Source organism: Protopterus annectens, chromosome 3.part0 (genome assembly GCF_019279795.1).
Source record: "Protopterus annectens isolate FY-2018-M chromosome 3.part0, PAN1.0, whole genome shotgun sequence".
NCBI lineage: Eukaryota > Metazoa > Chordata > Ceratodontiformes > Protopteridae > Protopterus > Protopterus annectens.
This window is the reverse complement of record NC_056731.1, coordinates 1,097,902,801-1,097,928,110: the sequence shown is the minus strand read 5'-3', so window position 1 is coordinate 1,097,928,110 and position 25,310 is coordinate 1,097,902,801. Positions and strand designations below refer to the sequence as shown.

Below are 25,310 nucleotides of genomic sequence, written 5' to 3'. Positions count from 1 at the left end.
AGAGGAAGACTAGCCTGGGTCAGTGCATGGACACTGCCAAGAGTTGTTCATGTGTTGTCTAAAGGATGCTTTGAATGCTGTTAGGTTAGTAGTTCTTACTGGTAGTGGGAATGAGTTCCAAACTTTGGCTATGTAGTGAGAGTGGCTTTGTCCAGCTGATTTGGAGAGTTTGGAGATAGTAAGAAGTTTCTTTTATTCTGACCTCAGGGTTCTGTTTGGGTAGTATGGTTTAATGATGTTATTCAGAACTGAAAAGGCCAGGGGTTCGTAGACAATGTTTTGAAATGTTAACATTTGGCAAAAAGTAGGTGACTGGGGAATTCTAGCCAGTTTAGTTTTTGTAGAGATAGACAGTGGTGTGATCTGGCTTTAGAGTTGCTGGCAAATTTGGCCACTTTACTGTAGCTCCATTCTGGACCTAGTGGAGTTCTGCAGGTTGGGAAATATAGGTGCTCCGTAAAGCAGCGAGTGTAGAAGGAAAGTTTTTGCGAGGGTAGTTTTTGTGGTTGAGTTTTGAGACTGTTTGTTTCTGTAGAGTACACCAAGTTTTTGTAGGTTTTCTTTATGTTTTGTTGAACATAGAGATCAAACTTTAAGTGATCATCTATTACAACACCTAGCAGTTTAGTGTGGTGGACTATTTCAATAGTGGTATTGTTTACACAGTGCATTTTGAAATAACTTAAGTCAGTACAGCAGTTTTTGGTAGCAAAAGAAGCATTTTGGTCTTTTTATGGTTACGGAATAGCTGCCAGTTAGTAAGTCAGGATTCAGTAGCAGAAAAAGTTTGTTGAGTAATGGTGAGAAGTTGGGTTAGTGTTGCAGAGGTGCAGATTATCATAGAGTCATCTATCTACACATTGCAGGAGTGTTCCACTTGAGGAGGCAGTATTTACGTAGTTTGTAAATATGTTGAATAGTAGGGGTCCTAAGACAGATCCTTGCTGGACTTCAGTGGGGTTAAGAAGAAAGGGGGAGGTAGTGTTTGACCATTTTACTGATTGTCTTCAGTCATATAAGTAGCTGTGGAACCATTTTAGGGTGGGAGGGGTAATGCCCAAGTTAGAGAGCTTGTTCAGGAGGAGTGAATGTGAGACGGAGTCAAATGCCTTTGAGAGGTCAAGAAATAAAGCAGATACAAAATGCACCCCCCCCCCCCCCCCAAGAGTCTCTGGCTCTGTTTACTGATTCAGTGAAGTCTAGGAGGGCTGTTGATGTGCTGTGGCCAGGACGGAAACCACGTTGTGTTTGTAAGAAGGTTGTTTTGCTGTGTTTCGTAAGTTGTAGATGGATACATTTTTCAAGTATTTTGAAAATGTGGGAACTATGGCTCTGGGTCAAAAGTTTGTAAGTTCAGTGGAGTTACCTCCTTTGTTAATGGGAATAATATGGGACTTTTTCCAGATGTTAGCTACTATGGATTCCGATACAGATTGATTAATCAGGATGCTGTCTGGGTAAGATATGGAATCGGTGGCTAGTTTTAGGTATGAGGAAGGGAGGTTATATACGGAGGTAGAGCAGGGTTTAAGTTTGTGCAGTAATCTTTTTATGAGGCTTATAGGTTTAGGTTTTAGGGTAAAAGTGGTGTGGTTCTCGGAAAGCCTGTTTGTGCCATGAAGGTTAAGAGGGTGTGGGCTAAAAGAGGGAACATCATTAATGATGGTCAGGGAGAAGGTGTCAGTATTTGGAGTTTTGGCAATCAGACCTGCTCTGCATTTTATGAACGGATTGTTAAAGTCCTCTGCAATTTGACATGGAGTGGTGTTGAGTGGAATATTGTGGATTTTTTTAGTGCTTGGGTGTAATAAGGTTGAGACTGAAGACCAGAATTTTTTAGGTTACTTTTGCGTTCTTGCTGTAGATTAGTGAAGTAAGATTGTTTATCTTTGGTAACCTGCTTTGTTACTTGGTCACGTAGTACCTTATATTGTATTAGTTCTGGTTGTTTCTTACTTTGCTTCCACTGACCCCAAGCTACATCCCTTTTCTTCATTAACTGTTTACATTCCATAGTTAGCCTGGGGACAGGATTCTTTCTGATTCTTTTAGTGTGAACTGGTGCTAAGGTATCAAGAAGTTGTAGGAAACTGTTGTTGAAATAGTGTACTGCTTCTTCTAGGAGCAGTTCCTTTAGTGATGACCAGTTTATTTTGCTAACTAGTTCATTAAACTTGTTCTTAGAGAAGTTAGTAAGGTTATGGACAGATTTTAGGATGCGTGTTTTAGGAGACCGATTGTTAGCTCGGATGGCATAGGAAGGTAGGTAGTCACTTAGGGAGTTTGGATGTGTGCCAGCAGAGGTAAAGTTAGTGGGATGTGATACCAGGATCCAGTCTAAGGTAGACTGGTGAGTGTATTGTTTGTTGTAACTAGTAGGGCGGGTAATGAGTTGAGAAAAAACATACAGAGTGATGCTATTTGTTGGTAGTTGTGATGAGAGAAACAGCCAGTCTATGTTAACATCTTCTAAAATGATGGTCTCATGTTTTATTGTTTGGGTGTTCCAGGATACGATGTCATCTAAAATGGGAGTGTTCTTACCTGGGGGAATATAGAGAATAATGATGGAGTAAATGCTACAATACTGAGGTTGTTAGGATAAAGTAATGCTCTACCTCCACCTCTTTTATGGTTTCTGACTAGTCCAGCTATGTTGCAGTTGGGTGGTAACAGATCACAGTTTAATGCTTGGCTTTAGCCAGGTTTCAGTAAGGGCTAGCATGTCAGGTTTGTACGGATTTATCCAAGCATGCAGGGGTATACTTTGTTGCCTAGGCTTCTAATGTTTAATGTCATGATGTTGAGATTTTTTGGATTTGTTTTGTGGGTTTGATTACAATTTGGACCAAGGTTTGGGTGAATGACATCGCATTGTGATAAAAGGGTGGTGATTAGATAAGAGAAAATGTTCAGTAGTTTTTTTTAGGGAGGAAGATATAAATTGTATGAAGTGAGGGTTGCTATATGCAGTTACTAGGAGTTTTGTAACGGAGTAAATTGGGTAAGTTGTACAGAAATAATTGTGGGGAGATATTTGCACAGTTGCGATGGTATGACTGGTAGTAGGAGGTAGAGGTTTCTGGGGTGAGGAGAGGGAGCAATGCAGTATGCATAAGTATTATTAAGGTAGAGGTTATTGTAGCTAGTAGTAATATTGTTTTATGGTGGTACATGATTGAGAGGTTGTTTGTCCTGCCATTCACGTGGGGGATCTTTAGCAACAAAAGAAATATGTTTAGTTTTCTGCTTTTTCTTTTGTGGGACATCTGCCCTAAGAACCCTAGGAGGTTCAGACTCTTGACGAGATTCAAAAATAGAAGTAGGATCTCTTCCATCACTAAAAGCTGAGGAACCCCCTTGGTCCCTCAGAAATGAATCAGCCAAGTTTCCCCTCAACATCCGGAGCAAATGCTGGAAAAGCGTCCAAGAACATGTGAAAGCACAGATCCAACCCCTCAGACAGGGTTGCGGCAGAGGAATCTGTAGCAAGCATAGGATAATCTTCAGGGCTTTCACTAGCTTCTAGAGAAACATCTGGGGGTGGCTAAACAGCAACCAGATCAGGACTAGTATTTTTGGCCTTCGGCAGACAGCTGGCCCTTGGGACAGGAGGATTCTGCATAGCATTCTTGGGCTAAAATTTAAGTCATTGATTCTCAAGATATATGGACAAGGAGGATAAACTATTATGTAGGGTCTTAAGGACAAACGCTTGACAGACAGCACACTGGGCATGGTCATCGAAGTGCCCAAGCAAAAAAGACAATGGTCCTGATGGTCTTTATTGGGAATCTGCATCCTACACTGACATTTTCCCTTATTGAATGACATGAACACAAAATGCACAAGAGAACTGAAAAAAGGGAGATGAAACTCCAATGGGGTACTTGTACGCAAGTGGCTTGGTAACCATCACGGCACAAGGGCGTCCAGACCGATGTTCGGTAATGGCGTTCACACTGGTGGCAAAGAAGCTCTGAGTGTTTGTGTTCGTATATCATCTTTATGTGACATATGGTGCCTACAAGACCTAAAGGCTTCGGTATTCTGGACAGACGTTGAGCTATCCTTGGCAGGAATTCCCTTATGTAAAGAATATTGCAACATTGATAAGGAAGGACACCTCTTACATCTCATCAATAACAGTTCATGTAACACTAGAACCACAGACCAAAGTCTACTCCAACAAATAAATAAAACTATGAAACGAGATAGCTCTATAATGGTATACCTACTCCTTTTGTGGGGCAAACTCACTCCCCAAATTAAGAAGTGTGACACCTGGTGTGCCTTACAAAAAAAAAACAGCTAGAAAACTGAATGGGTATTCACAAATTCACCCCTTGTATGACTGGACTGGGCATCAATGAAATGAGAGGCAAGGAAGAAACTGCCTTGTTTCTTGGATGCTTAGCAACTCCTATGATACAATGCTCCAATGCTACACGCGTAAGAAATGCAATGGATATACAAGGGGATCTTCCTACTACCACAGTGATGCATCTAAAGGCACATCCACATGCTAGACACTATTTTCACAAGCATAAAACTAAGTAACTGCCTAACCTCCTTAGTATGTCCATCTATCCCTCCTCTTAAAAAAGGCAAGCAGGCTAAATCTCACGTTTCCTTTACTCCTCCCTCCACCAGCATGTACAAGTGCTTGAGCTGCTAAATGAACTCAGGTTGTCTGTGTTATAATTAGAACTTTATCATCCCTTTATGACAACACAGATGGATACATGGCAATAGTAGTGGTGTCCCCTAAGGTTTTAAAAGTGTTGCAGCCAAACAACAGATGAGTTTTATTGATTAATGATATTAAAGTATTAGCGCAAGTACTGGAAGTAAGAATGGAGGTGGTTTTACCAAGAGTAATTCAAAAGGGTATGGCGAGTTCTGTTAAAGGAAATTAATCAACAGATGAATGGAATTTGGTTAAGAGTGAATATGGGCAGTGTAGAGCTTTTAGATGTGGAAATTAAACAATTTGATTTTTTGGTTAAGTGTCTGACATAGAGAACAGAGGTTGTAGAGAGGGGTGATGAGAGGACAGAATGTGGGGAGTATATTTAGGTGACGAGTTCAAGCAATGTGTACGAAATGTGCAACGGAAGTACGAGTGCCTTTGTCAATGACAAGACAGGAGAACTCGCAGTGGGACAAAGCAGAGATGTTGTTTATCCCCAGGATTATCTGCGCCAGATAAAAACTAGATGGGTGACAGAAGTTGAAGGACTAAGATTAAGACAGGAAAGTAAAGGTCTTTCAAATTTGCTGACAGGTATGTTGTCAGCTGATAACATGGGAGTAGGCAATGACTGTGAAAAGGGAATTCAATTTAGAACCAGAGCAGGACTACTGCTACATAATATATATGACACCTATTGCTGGAAGAGTAAGAGACAAATAGTAATGTGGGTGACAAAAGCTGAAAAGAGTGGAGGAGAGACAGCAGAAAAGCAGCAGAGTGCAGTACTTAGTTCAGGAGGAGGTGGCAATATTAAGACAAACAAGAAAAAAGCATGAAGTTAGCAGAAGAACCGAGTCAGAAAGGTAGGATTATTCAGTGCAAGGCTAAATGAAAATGTAATCAGAACGATAGTGCTGCAGAAGGTAACAATCACGACAGGAGAATTATCGGAAAGAAACAAAAGGGGAGGTGCAGCATTTAAGGGATGTTGTATGTGTAGAAAGAGGGGCTACTGGGATTTGCAAGGGTGAGGTTACACAGAGTAGAAGGAAATGAAAAAAGCCAAACTTAAGAAGATGGGTGTTAGCATTCAACTGACTAGATAGGTAAAGAAGTTAAAGCACAAGGGGAACTATGGGAAAAGCTGAAAAAGGACTAGTAAGAACTGATTAGAAGAGCTAGAGGTTATAGATCAGAAGGGCAAGTAGTAGAGAAATGGGCGAGTCAGATAGATTAAAGTTTACACACATACATACATACAAATATTTCAGGCAACAGCAATAATGTCTTTCTACCCTGCCAATATACCAACAGTCATTCCGATAATAAATGTCTAGGTGCTTGCTTTAATATAATTTGGTAGTTCATCCCAAGCTTCGGCTACTCACTTAGAGAATCAATTAGAACTCCCATTCCTATATAATCTGCTACAAAGGCTGTCGGATGATTAGCTACTCCTCTTTGATAACCCCAAACATTCTCATGGGTAGTTGTCTTTAAATGTCCTAAATACCTGAATTAGGTCTGTTCTTAAATATTTATGAGACAATATACAAGGTTCAGATATTTCAGTGTTTCATAATAACAAACTTAATCTTCGTGGATGCCCTTGGTGTACTTCTGCTGCACTCTAATTTACTCATGCTTGTTTTCTTACTAAATTTCCATAGTGTTATTTCATACTCAAGTTTTGGTCTAATGTAACTTGCAAACAATGTCATAATTTCTGATTCCCTAGACTTTATAAATCTTTTTATACAATGAGTATATAACTAACTATTATTAACCAAATGGTTGATATGATTAGAAAAACTCAAAAGTTGGATCTACTCATATACCTTCTTCTTTCGGCTTTTCCCGGTTTGGGGTTGCCACAGTGGATCACCTGTCCGCTCATGATTGGCAGTGGAGTTTTACGGTGTTGAGTTGCCAGCCCGGCGCCCAACCTTCCACAGAAGGCACACACACTCATGCCTAGGGCCAATTTAGAGTGTCCAATCCACCTAGAGCATGTCTTTGGGATGTGGGAGGAAACCGAACACCCAGAGGAAACCCATGCGACCACAGGGAGGACATGCAGACTCCGCACAGAAGGCACCCAGCCGAGGATTGAACAGAAGAACCTCTTGCTGTGAGGCAGCAATGCTAACCGCTGCACCACCATTTCCTTAAATGAATCTACAAATTCAATCAAACTGTGCTGTATTAAATATTCATCTTTTAATCTAGGTCTCCCAAATCTCATATGCTTAGTTTTATATACATTTATCAGCATACTGTTCTCCTGTGTCCACACAGTCAACTTAGTCAAGTTCTTCTGCAGGCATGAATAATGTTACTTAATAGTTTTTTAGTATATCCACACCTCTCCAATTTAATTCTATGTACTCCTCTCCTAGACTAGAAAATGTACATAACACATCCTGCTCTGTGATGCCGCGTGATAGATTCGGGGTTCAGTTACTGCCCTAATCACTGCAGATGTAAGGCTGGGAGGGTAAAGAAGAAGGGGTGTGACCCATTCTCCTTTCCCAGGGGTGGGTGGGGCTGACTGTACTCAAAGGCACACCAAGGCAGTATAAGCTTCCTTGTACAGACTGGAGAGACTACTGCTCATGCAATGGGGGAAGGGCAGGGCTGCTCTGAAGGAACTTCCCTTGTGGAGGTGAGGGGATGTCATCTGCAGGCAGTCCACTGCACATCCTCTCCCTGCACCTCACTGGCTCTGCACAACATTAAGACAGAGAGAGAAAGTGAAAAAAAAAAAAAAAAAAAAAAAAAAAAAAAAAAAAAAAAAAAAAAAACATATATTCTCTCATGGCTACTTGAATGAGGACTCCTCTTTGTCAGCTGTCACCCTTTGAAGGCAACAAATAGGTTGATGGACACAGCAGAGGCAACCTAATGGTCAGCAGGTAACAGGGACAAAAATGTGCTAATGAAAAAAAAGGCAGCATAAATAACAATGGAACTCCAGCTACAACCTTGCAGCACTTTGGCTTCTTAGAAACTGCCTAAACTGCTTAATGCTCACTGACAAGTTCCTTTTAACTAGGATCAATGATTCCAAGTGTAAGCAATGCAAATAAATACTTATACTAAAGGCAAATCTCTCCACACATAAAATGGTCAAGAAGCACCTGTCCTACCTTCTTCAGAACTTAAGAGGAAGTACTAGCCTATTCATCCATGTCCTCTATGACGTCTACTGGCTAATAGATCTTCAGTCACCGGTGAGCAGCTACAAGTTCCTTCTTTCTGAATGCAGTCTCTTCAGACCTTGTTTCTTCTTCTTCCCCAGTTACTGGGGGTCAAATGCTGAAGCCATATTTAAAACAAAAAGTACAGTTGTGTACACTTACCATAAATATAGATGTTCAAGTGTATTGACTGTTGCAGTCATCACATTTGGGTTGATTCCCAAAGCTGAAGAAAAGGGTGGAGGCAGTCAAGAAGACTGGCGGCTGGCTAGGATGCCCTGCAAGACTGCGGTGGCAAAGCCTGCCCTGGAATTGGAGAAGACAGGCATGTGGTAATGCTTGGTGAAGGTATGAACAGATGTCCATGTTGCAGCCTCCAGGATGTCCCTGGTGGGGACTCCTCTGAGGAAAGCTGCAGAGGTGGAGGCTGCTCTGGTAGAGTGTGTCCTGACCCCTTAGGGGGAGGTTCCCAAGTTGCTTGTAGCAGAAATGAATGCAGTGTGCCATCTATTTGGAAATGGTTTGTTTGGATATGGCTTTGCCCTCTGCTCCTGGAGCAAAGCTGACTAACAACTGATCAGTCTTTCTAAATGATTTAGTCCTGTCTAGATAAAATCTGAGCCGTCTCTGCACATCTAGAGAGTGCAGTATCCTTTCACCCTTGTTTTGTGGGTTAGGGAAAAAAGTGGGCAAATGAATGGATTAGTTGACAGCCACACTGGACACCACTTTTGGCATGAAGGATGGGTTAGTCCTGAGGGAAACCCTGTCAGCATGGAAAATGATGAAGGGCTCTATAGCCATTAGTGCTTGTAGCTCGGATACTCTTCTTGCTGAAGTGATGGCCAGAAGCAAGGCTGCCTTCCATGAGAAAAACTTTAATTCTGCTGAAGCTGCTAGTTCAAAGGTGACCAGGGTGAGCTTTTCCAACACAAAGTTTAGGTCCCGAGCTGGGGTAGGTGCTCTTTTGGATGATCTCAAGTTGCTAGCCCCTCTGAGGAACTGTTTGATGAGAGGGTGTGAGAAAAGAGGTTGCTCAGTGCTGAAATGAGCAGATAGCAGAAGCATGAATTTAAATTGAGGAAAAGGATAGACCACCACTGTATAGTAGGTCAGCTAGGTAAATCCAGGGTGAAAGGTAAGGAGGGCTGTGCCTTATTGGCTCCCTTAGCCTGGATCCAGATGCAGAACCTTTTCCATTTGTCAGCATAAAACTTTCTAGTGCTACGGCATCTGGCCTCGCGTATAACATCTAGAACCTGTTTACTGAGATTGGCAGCTTGTAGAGTGGTCAGGGAATAAGCCAGGCTGCCACACTGAGGGTCTTCAATTGGTGGATGCATGGATTCTCCTTCCCTCTGGGTCAGGAGTGTTGGGATCTGAGGGAGATGCCATGGTGGCAGAGGTGACAGGCTGCACAGCATTGGGTACCAGTGCTGGCGTGGCTAGTCTGGGGCAGAACCCATGGTGGCAGAGGTGACAGGCTGTGCAGCAGTGGGTGCCAGTGCTGGCATGGCCAGTCTGGGGCAATCAGGATTGTCCTCTGCTTTCCTCCCTTATTTTGAGCGAGAGGTGGTGGGGGAAATGCATAGATCGAAAGGTTGACCCAGTGGAAGGATAGAGCATACACTTTCCAGGCCCTGCAGTGAAGCTCCCTGGTGCAGAACTTCCTGAGCTGATGGTTGGAGTGTGAAGCAAATAGGTCGACCTTCAGGGTGCCCCATTTCTGAGTTATAAGGGTGAAGGTTCTTTGGTCTAGCTACCACTCATGCGGGTCCAGAAGATTTCTGCTTAAGTTGTCTGCCAGAGAGTTTAGAAAGCCTGGCAGGAATTGTGCTAACAGGTGTAGTTGCATGGCTGAGGCTGTGTGCCAAAGGGTCATGGCTAGCCTGCATAGAGGGTAGGAGTGAGTCCCTCCCTGCTTGTTGATATACCACATCACAGTGGTGGTGTTTGTTTTGATCAGTAGAGCCCCTGGGGAGAGAAGGGGTCTGAAAGCTGTCAATGCGTGCTGGACAGCTAACCTCGCTTTTTGGTTGATGTGCAGATGCACTTGATGTGGACTCCATTGGCCCTGTATGCACCTGTCGCCCAGGTGTGCACCCCAGGTATAGTCTGATGCGTTTGTGGTGAGGGTCTGGGTGGCGTGGGGTTGTGAGAAGGGGTAGTCCCTTGTTGTGGTAGCATGCTGCTGCCCACCAAAGAAAATCTTTCCTTAGACGAGGCATCATTGTTGTAAGAGTTTCCAGGTCTTGAGAGTATTGACACCAAAGAACCCCAGAGCTTGCAGGATTTTCATTGCGGATAACTGGGGTCTGGTGGCTAGTTGAGAGAAATAGGCTGTCGGGTAAGTTTGCTTTTCTGGTGTAAGGAATGCCATCTGGAATGCTGTGTCTAGGCTTGCTCCCAGGAATATAATTTTTTTTTTGGGGGGGGGTACTAGTTTGGATTTCTTTTCGTTGATAGTGTACCCTAGGGAGGTCAGTAGGTCCTTTACAAAGGCCAGGTGCTTGAGCAGCTTTTCCTGACTGTCTGCCTGAATTAGGCCGTCATTTAAGCATGGGTAAATTTGAATATTTCTTTGCCTGCAAAAAGCAATGGCAGTAGCCAGACATTTTGTGAAAACTCTAGGAGCAGTAGATAAGCCAAAGGGAAGCGCAGAGAACTGAAAGTGCAGTGATCCTGCCCTGAAACGTAAATATTTCCTGCATGATTCCCTGATTGGGATGTGTAGGTAGGCCTCTTTTAGGTTTAGGGTGGTTAGCCAAGCATCCTTGGAGAGCATAGATAGTAGATGCTGGAGGGTGAGCATTTTGAATTTTGGTATCACCAGGAAGGTGTTTAGAATGGATAGATAGAGGATAGATAGAGGATGGTGCGCCAGGTGCCCCCTTTTCTGGGTATCAGGAAGAGCCTGGAGTAGAAACCTTGGCCTATCTGTTCTGCAGGAATGTGCTCTATTGCACTCATACAGAGCAGGGAAAGGACTTGCTTTTTCGCCTCTGCCTATTGGTTTGCAGGCAGATATGGGAACCCTTTTGGGGTTGGCAGAGTGTGGAAAGAGAATCTGTATCACTGGGACACTATGTTGAGGACCCAGTGGTCGTTGGTAATGGTGTGGCCCAGGTGCTTGCGTGGAAGGAGAGTTTTCCTCCCAGGGGCAAGTGCAGGTGGGCAGAGGGAGGGGTGGAAGTGTAGAGTCATTGTGAGTTCTTATCATGAGGGGGTGGTTTTGCACTCCCTGGTTTAGAAGTGGAAGTACTCCATTGCTTTGATCTCTGCATTTCCTGTGGCTGTTGCCCGGGCTGAACTAATCTGGAGGGGGCAGGAAACAACCAGTGCTTGGAGGGTCAATGCCTACTGAACCTGGGTGGCTGGACCTGCAGGAAATCCTTAACTGTCTGCATAGCTTTAGCTTTTTCTTTCATCTTTTTTAAGACCTCCTCTGCCTTGGTGCCAAATAAATTGTCTTTGTGCAAGGGTGCATCTAATAGTTTAGATTTGACATGGTCTGGCAAGGGCTCTTCCTTAAGCCAAGCATGCCTTCTAAGGACAGAACCAGTGACTACTGCCCAGCAAGATGCTTCTAGGTGATCAAAACCACAGTGTAAGGTGTGCTTGGTTACTTGACTTGCAGAATGCATTAACTCTTGTAACTATTTATTTTCTGCACAAGCAGGAAAATATGATATTTTTTTGTTTGAGGAGTTCCATGGTATGCTGCTGAAATCTTAGCATATGGAACTGACAATTTTGTGCTCTAATAGCAAGAGTAGCAGAGGTGTATACTTTTTTACCCCATCTGTCTAATGCTCGGGAATCCCTATCTGAAGGGGTGGGATTCTTAGCAGAAGTTGCTTTAATTCCTTTAGGCCCTTGGGAGATTACCTCAGGGTCAGCAATAGGATTTTTGAAAAGAAATTTGAAAGAGTCAGGGACTCTAATACCAGTCAGGTTTCCTGGGAGCAGGAGGGAGGGTGTCAGGAGTCAAACTAGATTCCATGAAAACATCATCCACAACATCCAGGACAGGAGGAATGGCCAAGGGTCTGTGCTGTGGAAGATCTAAGAATTCCCTGCATCTCTTTTTAGACTGAGGGTAGTCCTGACATTCCCACTGGAAATGCTCCCTTAAAGTATGAAGGGTTACCCCAAAGGAAAAATCCTCGGGTGGAGAGGCTGAAGGAATGGCATCAGAATCCTCATAAGCAGAGAGGGGTTGCATGTCTTCATATTCAGAGGCATCAGAGTCATCGGACTCCTGTTCAGATAAAACTACTGAGGACAAATCTCTTTCTTTTGGAATGGGTAACTTGGCTTCCCCTGATCAGCATTATAAGGTCTTCCGCCATTTTAAGCATTTGAGACTGAGGCAAGGAAGCAGGTGCATGAGATGGAGTTGTCGGTTTCTTGGGTGTGGTTCATATCCTGGGCCTTAGAAACTCTGTAGTTTTTGAAAGAACGGTAGACACGAAAGAAGTCGGTTTGTGTCGAGAATCTGTAGTGCAAAGCACTTCCTTGGAAGCCGGTGCCTGCTCAGTGGGTCTGGACCCATCCAAGGTAGAGACAACCGCAGGATCCTTAGTCGATGAAGAGTTTTGCGGCATACCGGACTCCAAAAGGGTCTCAGTAGCGGCCTGTGAATCCACAGAAGTGGGCATCAGGGGCTGCAAAAGCGGATCAATGAAGGCTGGAGAACCGCCGACTAGCTTAACGGAAGCGTCGTCGGTAGGTTTGGACCTGTGCGGTCTCTGTCTGTCGTTATCCTTACATTTTTTCGGAAGATCTGCTGTCGGATGGCTTACCGAAGCCATATCAGAAATAGAGGACTGAGAGTGAAAATATCTAGCTACAATAAGGGCCCGACGAAGTATAGTTCTGATGTTGAACAAAGCACAAAAGCGGCAGCGGGGGACGTCGTGGTCTGGCCCTAAACAAGTGATGCAGTAAGAATGGGATTTGCTTTCCATAGGCGAGACAATTGTTAACTTTTTCTGACATTGGTTAGAGCAAGAAAAAACTTTATAAGACTTCATTTCGGAAAACGAAAACTCAGGTAGCGGCCGACCGGTACTCATGTGAACTGCTTCTGCTTCGGACTCCTCGGCAAGAAAGAGTGATGTAATGGCGTCGGCTGCCTTACTTTATACTACTGATGACCTGACGTCAGTCCTAAAGCGACAGCAACCGAAGCAGAAATACTAAGCCTCTGGTATTCGGGCTGACCGAGGGCTACCCTGGCAGGGATAACCCAAATGTGATAACTGCAACAGTGAAACACGAAGAACATCAGAACATATCAAGAAAGCCCTCAACTGTGACTCTGATTAAATGCACCAACTCTACACTAACAAAAAGTACAGTTGTGCACCTACCATAAATGTAGATGTTACAGTGTATTCACTGTTGCAGTCATTACACTTGGGTTATCCTGCTGGCAGGCTACCCACAGTCGGTCCAAATTCCAAAGTCTTGGTCCGGCGTCGGTTGCTGTCACCTCTTCCCTGATGTCAGTGCGCCAGGGGTATAAAAGATGCAACCAACGCCATTTTCTTCAGTTTTTCTTGCCCCAGATGTCAGGTGCCCCCGAAGGGTAGGCTAAGAAATTATTCCAATAAAAGAGCATGCATTAAAGTAAAACAATCTTCATCTATAAGCAAATACACCACATAGGTTGAAAGAATAGAGAAGTACAGATAAGTCCCAGCAAAGAAAGGGGGGTGGTGGGAGGGTAACCTGGACTGCAACAGTGAATACACTCTAACATCTACATTTATGGTAGGTACACAACTGTACTATGTTCATCGTGTTTCACTGTTGCAGTCATTACACTTGGGTTGAATCCCAAAGCGGAGGTTGGGTGGCTGGGCCTAAATAGAATTAGGAGAGGCTATGAGGCCCTGCAGAACTGCAGTGGCGAAGCCTGCTCTGGATTTAGAATAAAGGGGTAAGTGGTAGTGCTTTGTAAAAGTGTGCACTGAAGTCCAAGTTGCAGCCTCCAAAATGTCCTTGGTTGGTACTCCTCTGAGGAAGGCTGCTGAAGTAGCTGCTGCTCTGCTTGAATGTGGCCTGATGCCCTTAGGCACTGATTTGCCATGTTGAGAATAGCAGAAACGAATGCAGTTGGCTATCCATTTGGAAATAGTCTGCTTTGAGATAGCTTTTCCTTGAGATCCTGCAGCACATGCCACTAAGAGTTGCTCAGACTTTCTGAAAGCTTTAGTTTTGTCCAAGTAGAAACGTAGCTGTCTGTGTATGTCCAAAGAAAGTAGAAGTCTCTCCCCTTTATTCTGTGGGTTTGGATAAAAGGTAGGCAAGTGAATTGTTTGATTAAGAGCCACACTGGACACTACCTTAGGCATAAATGTTGGGTTCGTCCTCAGAGAAACCCTGTCCGGATGGAAAATTATGAAAGGTTCAACCTCCATTAGTGTCTGTAACTCTGAGACTCTTCTTGTTGAAGTTATTGCTAAGAGCAGAGCTGTTTTCAATGGTAAGAATTTTATTTCAGCTGTATTGGCTGGCTCAAAAGGAGGCAGCGTGAGTTTTTCCAAGAAGTTGTTGAGGTCCCATGCAGGTACTGGTGCTCTTCTTGGAGGTCTTATGTTTTTGGCCCCTCTGAGGTACTGCCTTAGTAGTGGATGTGAAAAAATAGGTGGGTCCGTATTGTAATGAGCTGAAATGGCAGAGGCATCTATCTTAATAGATGAAAAGGATAGGCCTTTGTCCAGCATCTCAGTTAGATATTGTAAAATCTGAGGAATATTTGGTACAAGCATGTCAATTCCTTGTGCCTGGATCCAAGCACAGAATCTCTTCCACTTTTCTGCATATGATTTTCTGGTGCTGGGCCTCCTGGCCTCCAGAATAACATCCATAACTGCTTTGGACAGACGTGTGTTCTGAATGGTTACATTATCCGCCATGCAGCCAGATTTAGGGTTCTGAGTTGGCTGTGCAATATCTGATTGTTTTGCTGGGTCAGTAAATGAGGAATTTGAGGTAATGTCCAGGCTGGGCCTTGAGACAAGCTCTTTAGGATTGGGTACCCATGCTGGCGTGGTCAGTCTGGGGCAATCAGATCACTTCTGGCTTCTCTTGTCTGACCTTTAGGAGTACCTTGGGGAGGAGAGGTAGTGGAGGAAAGGCATATACTGTAAGGTTTTTCCAGCTGAATGATAGAGCATCCACTTTCCATGCAAGCTTGTGGTAAGTCCTTGTACAAAATCTCTGTAGTTGGAAGTTGTGAGGGGAGGCAAATAGATCTATGTCTGGGCATCCCCATTTCCTTGTTATTATGCTGAAGATTTGTGGATCTAGTTTCCACTCGTGAGGATCCATGATGTTTCTGCTTAGTTTGTCTGCCACAGTATTTGTCTTTCCTGGCAGGAATTGTGCTTGCAGGTGCACTTGATAAGTCAATGCTGTGTTCCACAAAATCATGGCTTGTCTGCAGAGGGGGTAGGAATGCGTGCCTCCCTGCTTGTTTATGTACCACATGACTGTAGTATTGTCCGTCTTTATCAGCAGTTGTCCTGGATGAAGCAGATCCTTGAAAGCTGTCAGGGCATTCTGGACAGCCGGCATTTCTTTTAGATTGATATAAAGATGTATTTGGCTTGTGGGCCATGTGCCCTGAATACATTTTCCTGCCCCCCCAGACATAATCCGATGCATCTGTTGTTATTGTCTGCCTGGCAGTGGGTAGAGTGAAAGGCTGTCCCTTGTTGTGGTGACAGACCTGTGTCCACCATAGACACTCCTGTTGCAGGCAGGGAATGAGGGTAATTAGTTTTTCCAGGCTGTGGCAATGTTGAGTCCAAACACTTTTTAGATACCATTGTAGTTTCCTCATATGCAGTCTTGCATATGGAATTAACAGAATGCAGGATGCCATGAAGCCCAAAGCCTGCAGAATTTTTCTTGCAGATAACTGGGTTTTTGTTGCCAACATTTCGAAGTAAGAAGTCAGTTGCCTTTGTTTGTCTGGTGTGAGATAAGCCATCTGGGCAGTTGTATTTAAGCTTGCACCCAGGAATATTATCTCTTGAGAGGGTACTAGTTTTGATTTCTTTTCGTTTACTGTGTACCCTAGGCAAATTAACAATCTTTTTACAAACGCCAGATGCTTTAGTACAATATCCTTGTTCTCTGCTTGAATAAGGCAGTCATCCAAGTAGGGATATATTTGAATTCCGCTGAATGCAAAAAGCAATTACTGGTGCCAGGCATTTTGTGAAGACCCTGGGCACAGTAGATAAGCCAAAGGGCAGTGCAGAGAATTGGTAGTGCATTAAGCCAGCTATGAATCTGAGATATCTTCTGCAAGATTGTCTGATTGGGGCATGCAGGTATGCCTCTTTTAGGTCCAAGGTTACAAGCCAAGCCTTTTTGCCCAGCATGGGCAGAAGCTGCTGCAGAGTCAACATTTGTTTAGAATAGACATGTCCAGTATTGGTCTCCAGGCTTTGTTCTTTCTGGGTACCAAGAAAAGACATGAGTAAAATCCTTGTCCCTGCTCTGTAGTGGTACTCGCTGAATGGTCCTCATGCCCACGAGGGATGAAACTTGTTTTTGTGCCTCTGCCCATTGATTGTGTGGCAGTTCTGGCATGTCTTTTGCCTTTGGCAGGGTGTGAAAGTGGAACCTGTAACCCTGAGACACTATATTCAAGACCCATTTGTCCTGGGTGATTATGTGCCAGTTTTGTGAAAAAAGTGCTAGTTTTCCCCCTAAGGTGGCCTCCAAAAGATAAGTGCTTGGTACTGGTAGAGGAAAGTCATTGGGGCTGTTTCCTATAAGATTGAGATTTGTCTTCTCTGCTTTTGGAGGTAGAAGCACCCCATTGTTTAGGCCTGTATGAGCCTTGGGGGTGGGATCTGCCTCTAGGGCATCTGTATCTGCCTCTTTGTGGCCTATCTGACACTGGAAAGAACCAATTTTTTGAAGGCCAGTTCCTGCTAAATCTGGGTGGCTGTACCTGTAAGAAATCCTTAACTGTCTGCATAGATTTCGCTTTATCCTCCATTTTCTTCAACAACTCTTCTGCCTTAGCACCAAACAAAGTATCATGCTGTAATGGAGCATCTAACAATTTTGCTTTAACATGATCAGGCAGATTCTGTTCCTTTAACCAAGCATGCCTCCTAATCACAGAACCCGTTACAGCGGACCTACAAAGAGGCCTCCAAAGAATAAAAACCACATTGCAAAGTATGTTTTCCCACTTGTTCAGCTGCATGCAATAAATCCTGCATTTCCTTGTTTTCTGAACATTCAGAGCTAGCCAACATTTTCTGTCTTAACAGTGACATTAAGTATTGCTGATATTTAAGCATATGAAATTGACAATTTAAAGCCCTTACAGCCAAAGTAGCAGAAGTGTAAACTTTTTTCCCCCATCTATCCAGTGCCCTTGAATCTCTATCAGAGGGAACAGGGTTTTTTGCAGTGGAAGCCTCGACTCCCTTAGGACCCTGAGATATGGTTTCTGGGTCAGCAGCAGGGTTTTTGTATAGAAATTTGTGGGAGTCTGGGACCCTGTAGTATCTGTCTGGCTTAACAAGTGCAGGGGGTATAGAGTCTGGAGACAGGCCGGACTCGACTCTGAAAAAGCATCATCTACAATGTCCAGAACAGGGGGAATAGCAAGGGGCCTGTGCTGAGGAAGTAAAAGAAAATCTCTGAGCCTTTTCTTAGATTATGAATAATCCTGGCTCTCCCAATGAAAGTGCTCCCTCATAGTATGCAGAGTTTCCCCACAGGAGTAATCTTCAGGAGGAGAAGCTGAAGGAATAGATTCTTCAGCATCAGAATCCTCATAGGGAGGAAGGGAGTATTCCTGTTCAGAGGAGGAATCAGAGGAAATGGAAACCAGATCTAAAGATTCATATTCTGTCTCTTGCCTAGGCCTCTTATCAGGAGAGGGATGGGAACCCCTGATCAAAGTAATACGGTCTTCAGCCATTTTGAGCATCTGTTTTTTAGGCATGGAAGTCTGTCCTGGAGAATGCTGTACTGGTTTCTTTGTCTTTAGAGCTGCTTTAGTCTTTGGCTTTGAGGCTGAAGATGGCTTTACATATAACTGTGTAGGTCTGAAAACACCCTCAGAAGCCGATGCCTGCACAGCGGCTTTGGACCCATCTGAGGGAATAATTTCTGAGGATCCAATACCTTGAGTTTCCAGAGGCCCAGTCAGCTCCACATGGGAGTCGGAAGCGGCCTGTGGCTCTGAGGTAGCGGGTGTCAGGGGCTGCAAAAGCACCTCACTGAGAACCGGCGAACCGACGACTAGCTTAGCGGAAGCCTCACAGTCGGTTTTGGACCTCGGATGTCTGTCCCTGTCTTAATCCGTGCGTTTTTTATAAACTCCGGTCGTCTGCTGTTCCGCCGGCATTGTATAATTGAATCTTCGGCCGAAGTAATGAAAGGCAAAATCGTACTGACGCTTAATAGTGCGTTGGTTAAATCTAGCACAAAACTGACAACAAGCAACGTCATGGTCAGGGCCTAGGCAAGAAATACAGTAAGAGTGAAAATCCTTATGAGGTATTTGCTTCCCACAAGAAATACAATTGTTAACTTTTTCTGACATCGGTCTGGAGCAAGAAAAAAGTTTCCCCAACGGGGTACTTAGCTTTAATGAAGACTTCGGGTCTGAAATTAGAGTTCGAAAATCTCAGGAGTCTGCCGACCGGCACTTGCGAACTGCTTTTGTTTCGGGCACCGCGCGGCAAGAAAGACTGAAGAAAATGGCGTCGGCTACATCTTTTATACCCCTGGCGCACTGACGTCAGGGAAGAGGTGACAGCAACAGACGCCAGACCAAGACTTTGGAATTTGGGCCGACTGCGGGTAGCCTGCCAGCAGGATAACCCAAGTGTAATGACTGCAACAGTGAAACACGATGAACATCTGGTTAGGAATACAGTCACAGCATCTTCCATCCCTAAAGCTCAAATCAGGGATGTGACTATAGTCATCAAGAGTATCTAGGGTTTCTGCAAGGATGCTAACTTTGTGCACAGTGGAATCAATTATGGTGGATGCTCCTTTCTCCTTGTGATGCAAAATAGACATGACTAAGACTATAGGATGCCTTTATCTAAGCTGATAAATCTTTTGCAATTTATGAGATCCTTTCTTCACCAGCGACAGGTCATTCATATACAGAAAACATTACTGTCTCCAACAGTATCTTAGGGCATGGTTTTGATCTAAGGTGATTTGTGCACCTCTGTTCTGAAGGAAATGTGTGGAGCCTAGATCTACTTTCTAAAACGAGGGCTATGCCACTCCTCAAAAGAGTTCATTGCATTATCAGTGTCAGTGGCTTAAAAGGTAGCACATTTGCCATTGGTGCCTTAAGATCAGATGGCTGTTGGTTTTATTACCATACCAGGTAACTGGATTAATTTCTCAAATACTGAAATGGTGGTGCAACATGGTGGGGGGCACTACACAACTGAGTATGCCATCCTTTGGAGATGTTAAACAGAGGTACCATCTGACTGAGAATTTGGGAGCATTATCCTTAACATCACTTCAAGAGCACATTATACTTGAATAATGGAGTAGAAATGACTGTGGAGTCCCTGTATATTATGACCTTTCATTTTATATCCATATATAGCAGTTTTTATTTGGAAAGCATATACAGTTGTACACCTGATCTTCCATGTGGTTAACAGATGCATATGTGAGGAAACTGTTTCCTTATATACTCTTATCAGACCAATTAGAGAATATGGTATCTACTGACACCCCATCTGGTGAAACTACAGAAAGGAAAAAGATTCCTTGTGATGGAGAACTTGAAGTTAAGGATATGTTTCATAGCCAAAGACTACAGAAACTCTACTCTTTCTTTAACTTATTGCCTTCTTTGAGAAGGCCTATGGATGACATACAGAGAATTAACAGGCACCTTAGGATTTCAAACTCTTTGCTTTGAGTAACACGCAATGACCTGAACTAGAAGATATGCTGTCGCAATAAAAATTAACATCAACTATTGGAAACATGAAAACTTCACAAGTACCCTACTGGAATAAATTCCCCCTCTCATTAAACATAGCTCATCAATCTACAGCTTCAAGAAGTGACTGGACTACTACAGGGAAAACCATAAAGTTCCAAGATGTGATTTGGGGTATCAGGCTTCTCGATGTCTAACGTATCTTGACTTGAGCTTGTTCGCCAAATGTAAAAATCTACGCACACTAGGAAGGTGTAAGCCTCATGCATACATTATCTACACATGCACGTGTGCACACACACGCGCGCACACGTGTGCACACACACGCACACACACACACACACACACACACACACACACACACACACACACACACACACACACACACACACACACTCTTCTATGTATATGCAGATAATCTACATAAGCATACTATAAACAAGCGAGGGTTGGGGGGCATACAGTCATATTTCCTGTACAGAGAATTATACTGATCTTAAATTGTGACTGAAACTGGACTGCTGTAGTAGATAAAACATAAGGTTAATATCGTATGTTTTATGAAATTATTAGTTAACTACAGGTATGTTGACAAAGTACTGTGTCAAATAATCAAGTTATGACTGACTAAGGTGTTTGCTCTATGAAGACATTAATACAATTTTTTTCTTATAAAAAATGTTGCATCTTACTTGAGTGTATATATCCTTGAATGGATTTTTGACAGAAAAGAAATCTAAGTCAATGTCCAAGACATAGGCTTTTCCTTTGTGTACAGCCTTAAGGATATCTTCCAGAATACTACTCCTTTCAAAGCAGTCATTAACTTTTGTCTTTAAATAAGTCACATCAGATAAATCTTCAGCATCTTTCGCCCCGAGTCTGCAGTTATCTGAATGTGAGCACTTGGCATTTGTAACACTGTGTTCTTCTGTGGAAAAGTCATACGAGACTGCTTTCTGAATATCGCATGATAATGGGGAACCTGAATTTTCTAAAATACTTCGGTTTTGCTCTTCAAATCTGGATTTCTTGCAAGAAGACACTCCAGTATTTTCTTCCTCATGACAGTTTGTATCAAACATTTGTACGGTCAATACATCCAGCTGCAATGATTTTTTGTTATCTAGCTGATCTTCGGTAACATATAACCCATCACTCAAAAAGTACGTATCTGTACTTGTTACCCTAACATACGGGAATAAAAATAGGAAACTATGAAATAATAAGTTTCAACAGTATTAGAATAATTTACAACATATATAAACCTAAGCAGCTAAACAATTCAGCATGACCTGATCTATCATAAGTAATATTAAAACAGACATAATATGATGTTTTTGCATTCTACATTTTTATAGGAAAACGTATCATTATAAATACTGGTAATTGATATGCATTTCAAACTTAACAGACAGGGTACTTCCTAAATGTATTTACAGATATTTAGTCATTGTAGTACAGTTGTGTATGTGGTACTTAGTGAAACAGTAGTTGTCCAAATTGATCACTTTTGCAGGAGCCAAAACTATTTGAGTTGTATCCTGCCAAAGATATGACTGATCGTCTAGCTTTTCAAAATGTAAGAGTGTCTTACATGCACTCTAATGAGCTTGAGTAGAGCGCCACATAAAAAGGCAGTTAGAGCACCAAAAAACTTCAGAGTTTCTTGCCTCAATAAGAGAAGCTAGAGCTCTGAACAGTGGATGCAAGGAAAAAAAGCAGTAAAACAAGAGACTACCAGTTAAGCTGGAGGCTGAGTAACAACTCATGTTCCTGGTTCTCCTCCATCTACTCAAGTTTTGTACGAGATTTACTGTTAAACCTAATACAAAGGAAGAAATACAGCTGCGCTGTGGTTCCTATTCAACCTATTTTGACTTTTTGATGAAGAGAAACCCAAAGAGGAAAACCAATGCAACTTCTTTACAGACATCCCATGCAGAACAGCACCTGACCCAACTATCAACAAAAATCTCTAATTGGAGTGCTCAAGCTTTAGGTCAAATGGTAAAACCAAACCAACCCCCTTCATGAAGCCTACACCAGTTCATGTCAGAACTGCAGAAAATGAACTTTGCTTTTACATCTTATATGGAGAAGTTTGACGCAAAGTTGTCAGATACAGAGTTTATGCTTACAGCGCACTTGAATCAGCCCACCTCCACTGAATGAAATCTCGAATGTTAAATAGGGAATGGGCACATATGAATTCAGGATTGAACAAATGGAGGCAAAACATGCGGATTTGGAGGACACGCATCATAGAAAGAACCTTTGTTTCAATGGGGTTACTGAACGAGAGGAAGTTTTGGAGTCCGTTGAATACATGAGGTGGCAACTGGCATTATGAGACAGATTTGCAAGAAGTGGAAATCCATATTGAGAGGACCCATATAATGCTATTTCACAAAATTTAGAGCCCAGGATGCCAAGACCCATCTTAGTAAGGCTTGAATCTTGCGCTTTATAAGATAAACTGCTATTGATTCTATAGAACCCCCAAGGAAAATAATTAAATTAGAGAATTCAAGGGGTCCTTTGTGACCATGACTACTCAGCCAACACACTACTAAAGGGAGCAGCTTTTCATACCACAATAAAGATGTGCAGGCAATCCCACTGACATTTTAGATTACTATGCCTGGTTCTACTTTGACTACATCGGCCTAGAGGAGCAATCACCTTCACCTTTTTTCCAGCTTTTGCTGTTTGCAATTTTATTTTTCGCGCCTTTGAGCTGACGTCATCACGTGCACAATGACGTCAGCTCCACCAGCCTGTCGGAATTGAGCTCAGTTGCTCATTCTGTTTGAATGCAAGCATGAAGGGGTCAGCATTCAGCAACTCAGTCAGCACTTATTTCCTGACGTAAACGGAATGGCACTTGTAGTCTTGAACAGCACTTGCAATGGACAGTTTACTTTCCTGACGGTGTAAGATATTTACTGGGACTTTGAACTTACTTTACTGAATGGCACTTGCAGTCTTGAATGGAATTTCTGAACAGCACTTGCAACGGAAAGTTTACTTTCCTGAACAGTGGCAGTCTGAATTGCAGTTAGGGTCAGCAGTCTTACAGAATAAGTTATTTACATTTTCTTATTGAACGGAACAGAGTAACGGTTGGTTAGGGACTTTGAACAGACTTTCCTGAACGGAACAGAGTTGCTGGTTGTCTTTATTTACATTTACTTATTTCGTTCCTGATCGGAACAGAGTGAGTGTAGTTTCGGGCATTTGAAGTTGAGCTGCAGTCTTACAAAGTAAGGTGTGTGTGACTCTGAACACAGACTTTCTTGAACGGAAGAGTTGCTGGTCTTTATTTATGTTTAGAATGGAACAGAGTTGCTTGCAGTGCAGTTAGAGACTTTTGAAGTTGAGCTGCTCTTACAAAGTAGCTTGCAGTGCAGTTAGAGACTTTTGAAGTTGAGCTGCTCTTACAAAGTAAAGTGTTTGTGTGACTGAACACAGACATTCTGTTGAAGAGTTGCTGGTCTTTATTTACATTTACCTGAAATGTGTTAAGTCTGCATATTTAGTTTGGTTTATGTTGCTGTTCATAAAGTGTGTGTGTGGTTAGTTTACGTCACGGGTCTTCATTTACGTTTACCCTGAACTGTGTTAAGTCTACATATTTCATTCGTAAAGTGTGTGTGTGTGTGTGTGTGTGTGTGTGTGTGTGTGTGTGTGTGTGTGTGTGTGTGTGTGTGTGTGTGTATTCCCCTGACAGATACACCTGGTGGCTAGAGGAACTCAGGCTCAAGCCCTGTACCTTGGGTACAGGTAAAAAAAGCCTAAAGTCCCTAGCCACCACTTTGAGTTTATGTCTCATTTGTGTTCTGTTCCTCATTAAAAAAAAAAAGAAAACACTGAAGACAGAATTTACTAAATACTGACAGGCATTTGAATTTCAGACTTTATAAAAGGTTTTGTTACCGTTTATTTTATGAAGAATATAAAGTCTGAAATTCAAATGCCTGTTAGTGTTTAGTGAATTCAGTCCTTCAGGGTTTTCTTTTTAATGAGGAACAGAACAAAAATGAGGCATAAACTCACAAGTGGTGGTGGCTAGGGACTTTATGAAAGGTTTTGTGTTATATTTATGAAGAATATAAAGTCCTTAGCCACCACCACTTGTGAGTTTATGCCTTATTTTTTTTTTCTGTTCCTCATTAAAAAAAAATGAAGGACTGAATTCACTAAATACTGACAGGCATTTGAATTTCAGACTTTATATTCTTCATAAAATAAATGGTCACACAACCTTTTATTTTATCAATTTTCTAAGTTTATAAAATCAGCATTTGAAATTTCTCCCCATTTTGGGGATGTATTTCCCCATTACTGGCTTTTCCAGTTTTTTGCTTGTGCTAAGAGGTTGACAGCTATGGTGAGAAATGAGAACTGAATTCACTAAATGATAGCCATTTAAGTTTCAGTCTTCCTATCTTTCAGGAGACTGCTGATTTGGCTTAGTGGTGTGTTGTTCTGACTATAGTGTACAGGCCTAGGTTCAAGACTTGGCAGTGAAATGCGTGGTGGTAGCACAACATTTTATTCAAGCAACTTTCCAAACTTATACAAGTAATGTTTAAAACGTGTCCCTGGTTTTTGGTGTTGTGTTCCCCCCCCCCCAAAAAAAAATGAAATTGAAAATATATGTGCGAGAAGCTGTGCAAGATGCCTATATATATATGTGTGTATAGTGTGCGTGGAAGTAGACTTTTATCATGAAAATGTTCTGAATAGGGAAGTTGCCATTACTGGTTTATTCAGTTTGTTTCATTGCCTACTGGAAAAATGTTTAAACAATAAATTTAAAATGCACTCCAATGTTTCTTCTTTTGTGTGCAAGGGGCCAATGATTTGAAAACAGCCCAAATTTATCTTTATCCACCGGTGGCCAGATGCATTTTCGTTGGATGTAGTGTGGGTTTCAGTGCTGTTTCAATGAATGTGAGTTTCAAGGGCAGATAAGTTTTAATGCCAAGTCAATTTTCATTGTGAGACTGTGTTAATTTGTTTAGCAGATATTTACTAGTGCTTGTGCATTGTAATATAAAATGTAAAAAAATAAAATACAAATCATTGTAGAAAGAAAGCAGTGCGGACACATTAGTTTTTATGGTAAATGGGGTGAAATAGTCGGGACATTGGAATGGCAATGGCTGCAGGGGGGCTCTGGTGCTATATTTTGGTTCTGTTCTTCAGTTTACGTTTGAAAGTTGGTATCCCACAATTCCATTGGAGTGGGTGGGTTATGAAATTATGTATGCAAATTTTATGTTCATCACCGTACAGATTTGTACCTATTTTTCATGGGCCTTGTGCAGATTTTTGATGTTTCCAAGTTGAGAGGTATGATGCACACACACACACACACACACACACACACACACACACACACACACACACACACACACACACACACATA

The 25,310-nt window shown here is 42.6% G+C and overlaps 1 protein-coding gene across 2 annotated transcripts in view; it reads right to left on the bottom strand.

The window, feature by feature from the left end:
• Positions 1-25,310, bottom strand: part of CCHR3.PART0H5orf22 (chromosome chr3.part0 C5orf22 homolog) — a 313,287-nt gene that overhangs the window by 260,708 nt on the left and 27,269 nt on the right. For both annotated transcript variants that reach the window (XM_044065335.1, XM_044065334.1), the window contains exon 4: positions 20,566-21,061. In XM_044065335.1, the coding sequence (XP_043921270.1) occupies positions 20,566-21,061 (496 nt within the window). The remainder of the gene's footprint in view (positions 1-20,565; positions 21,062-25,310) is intronic.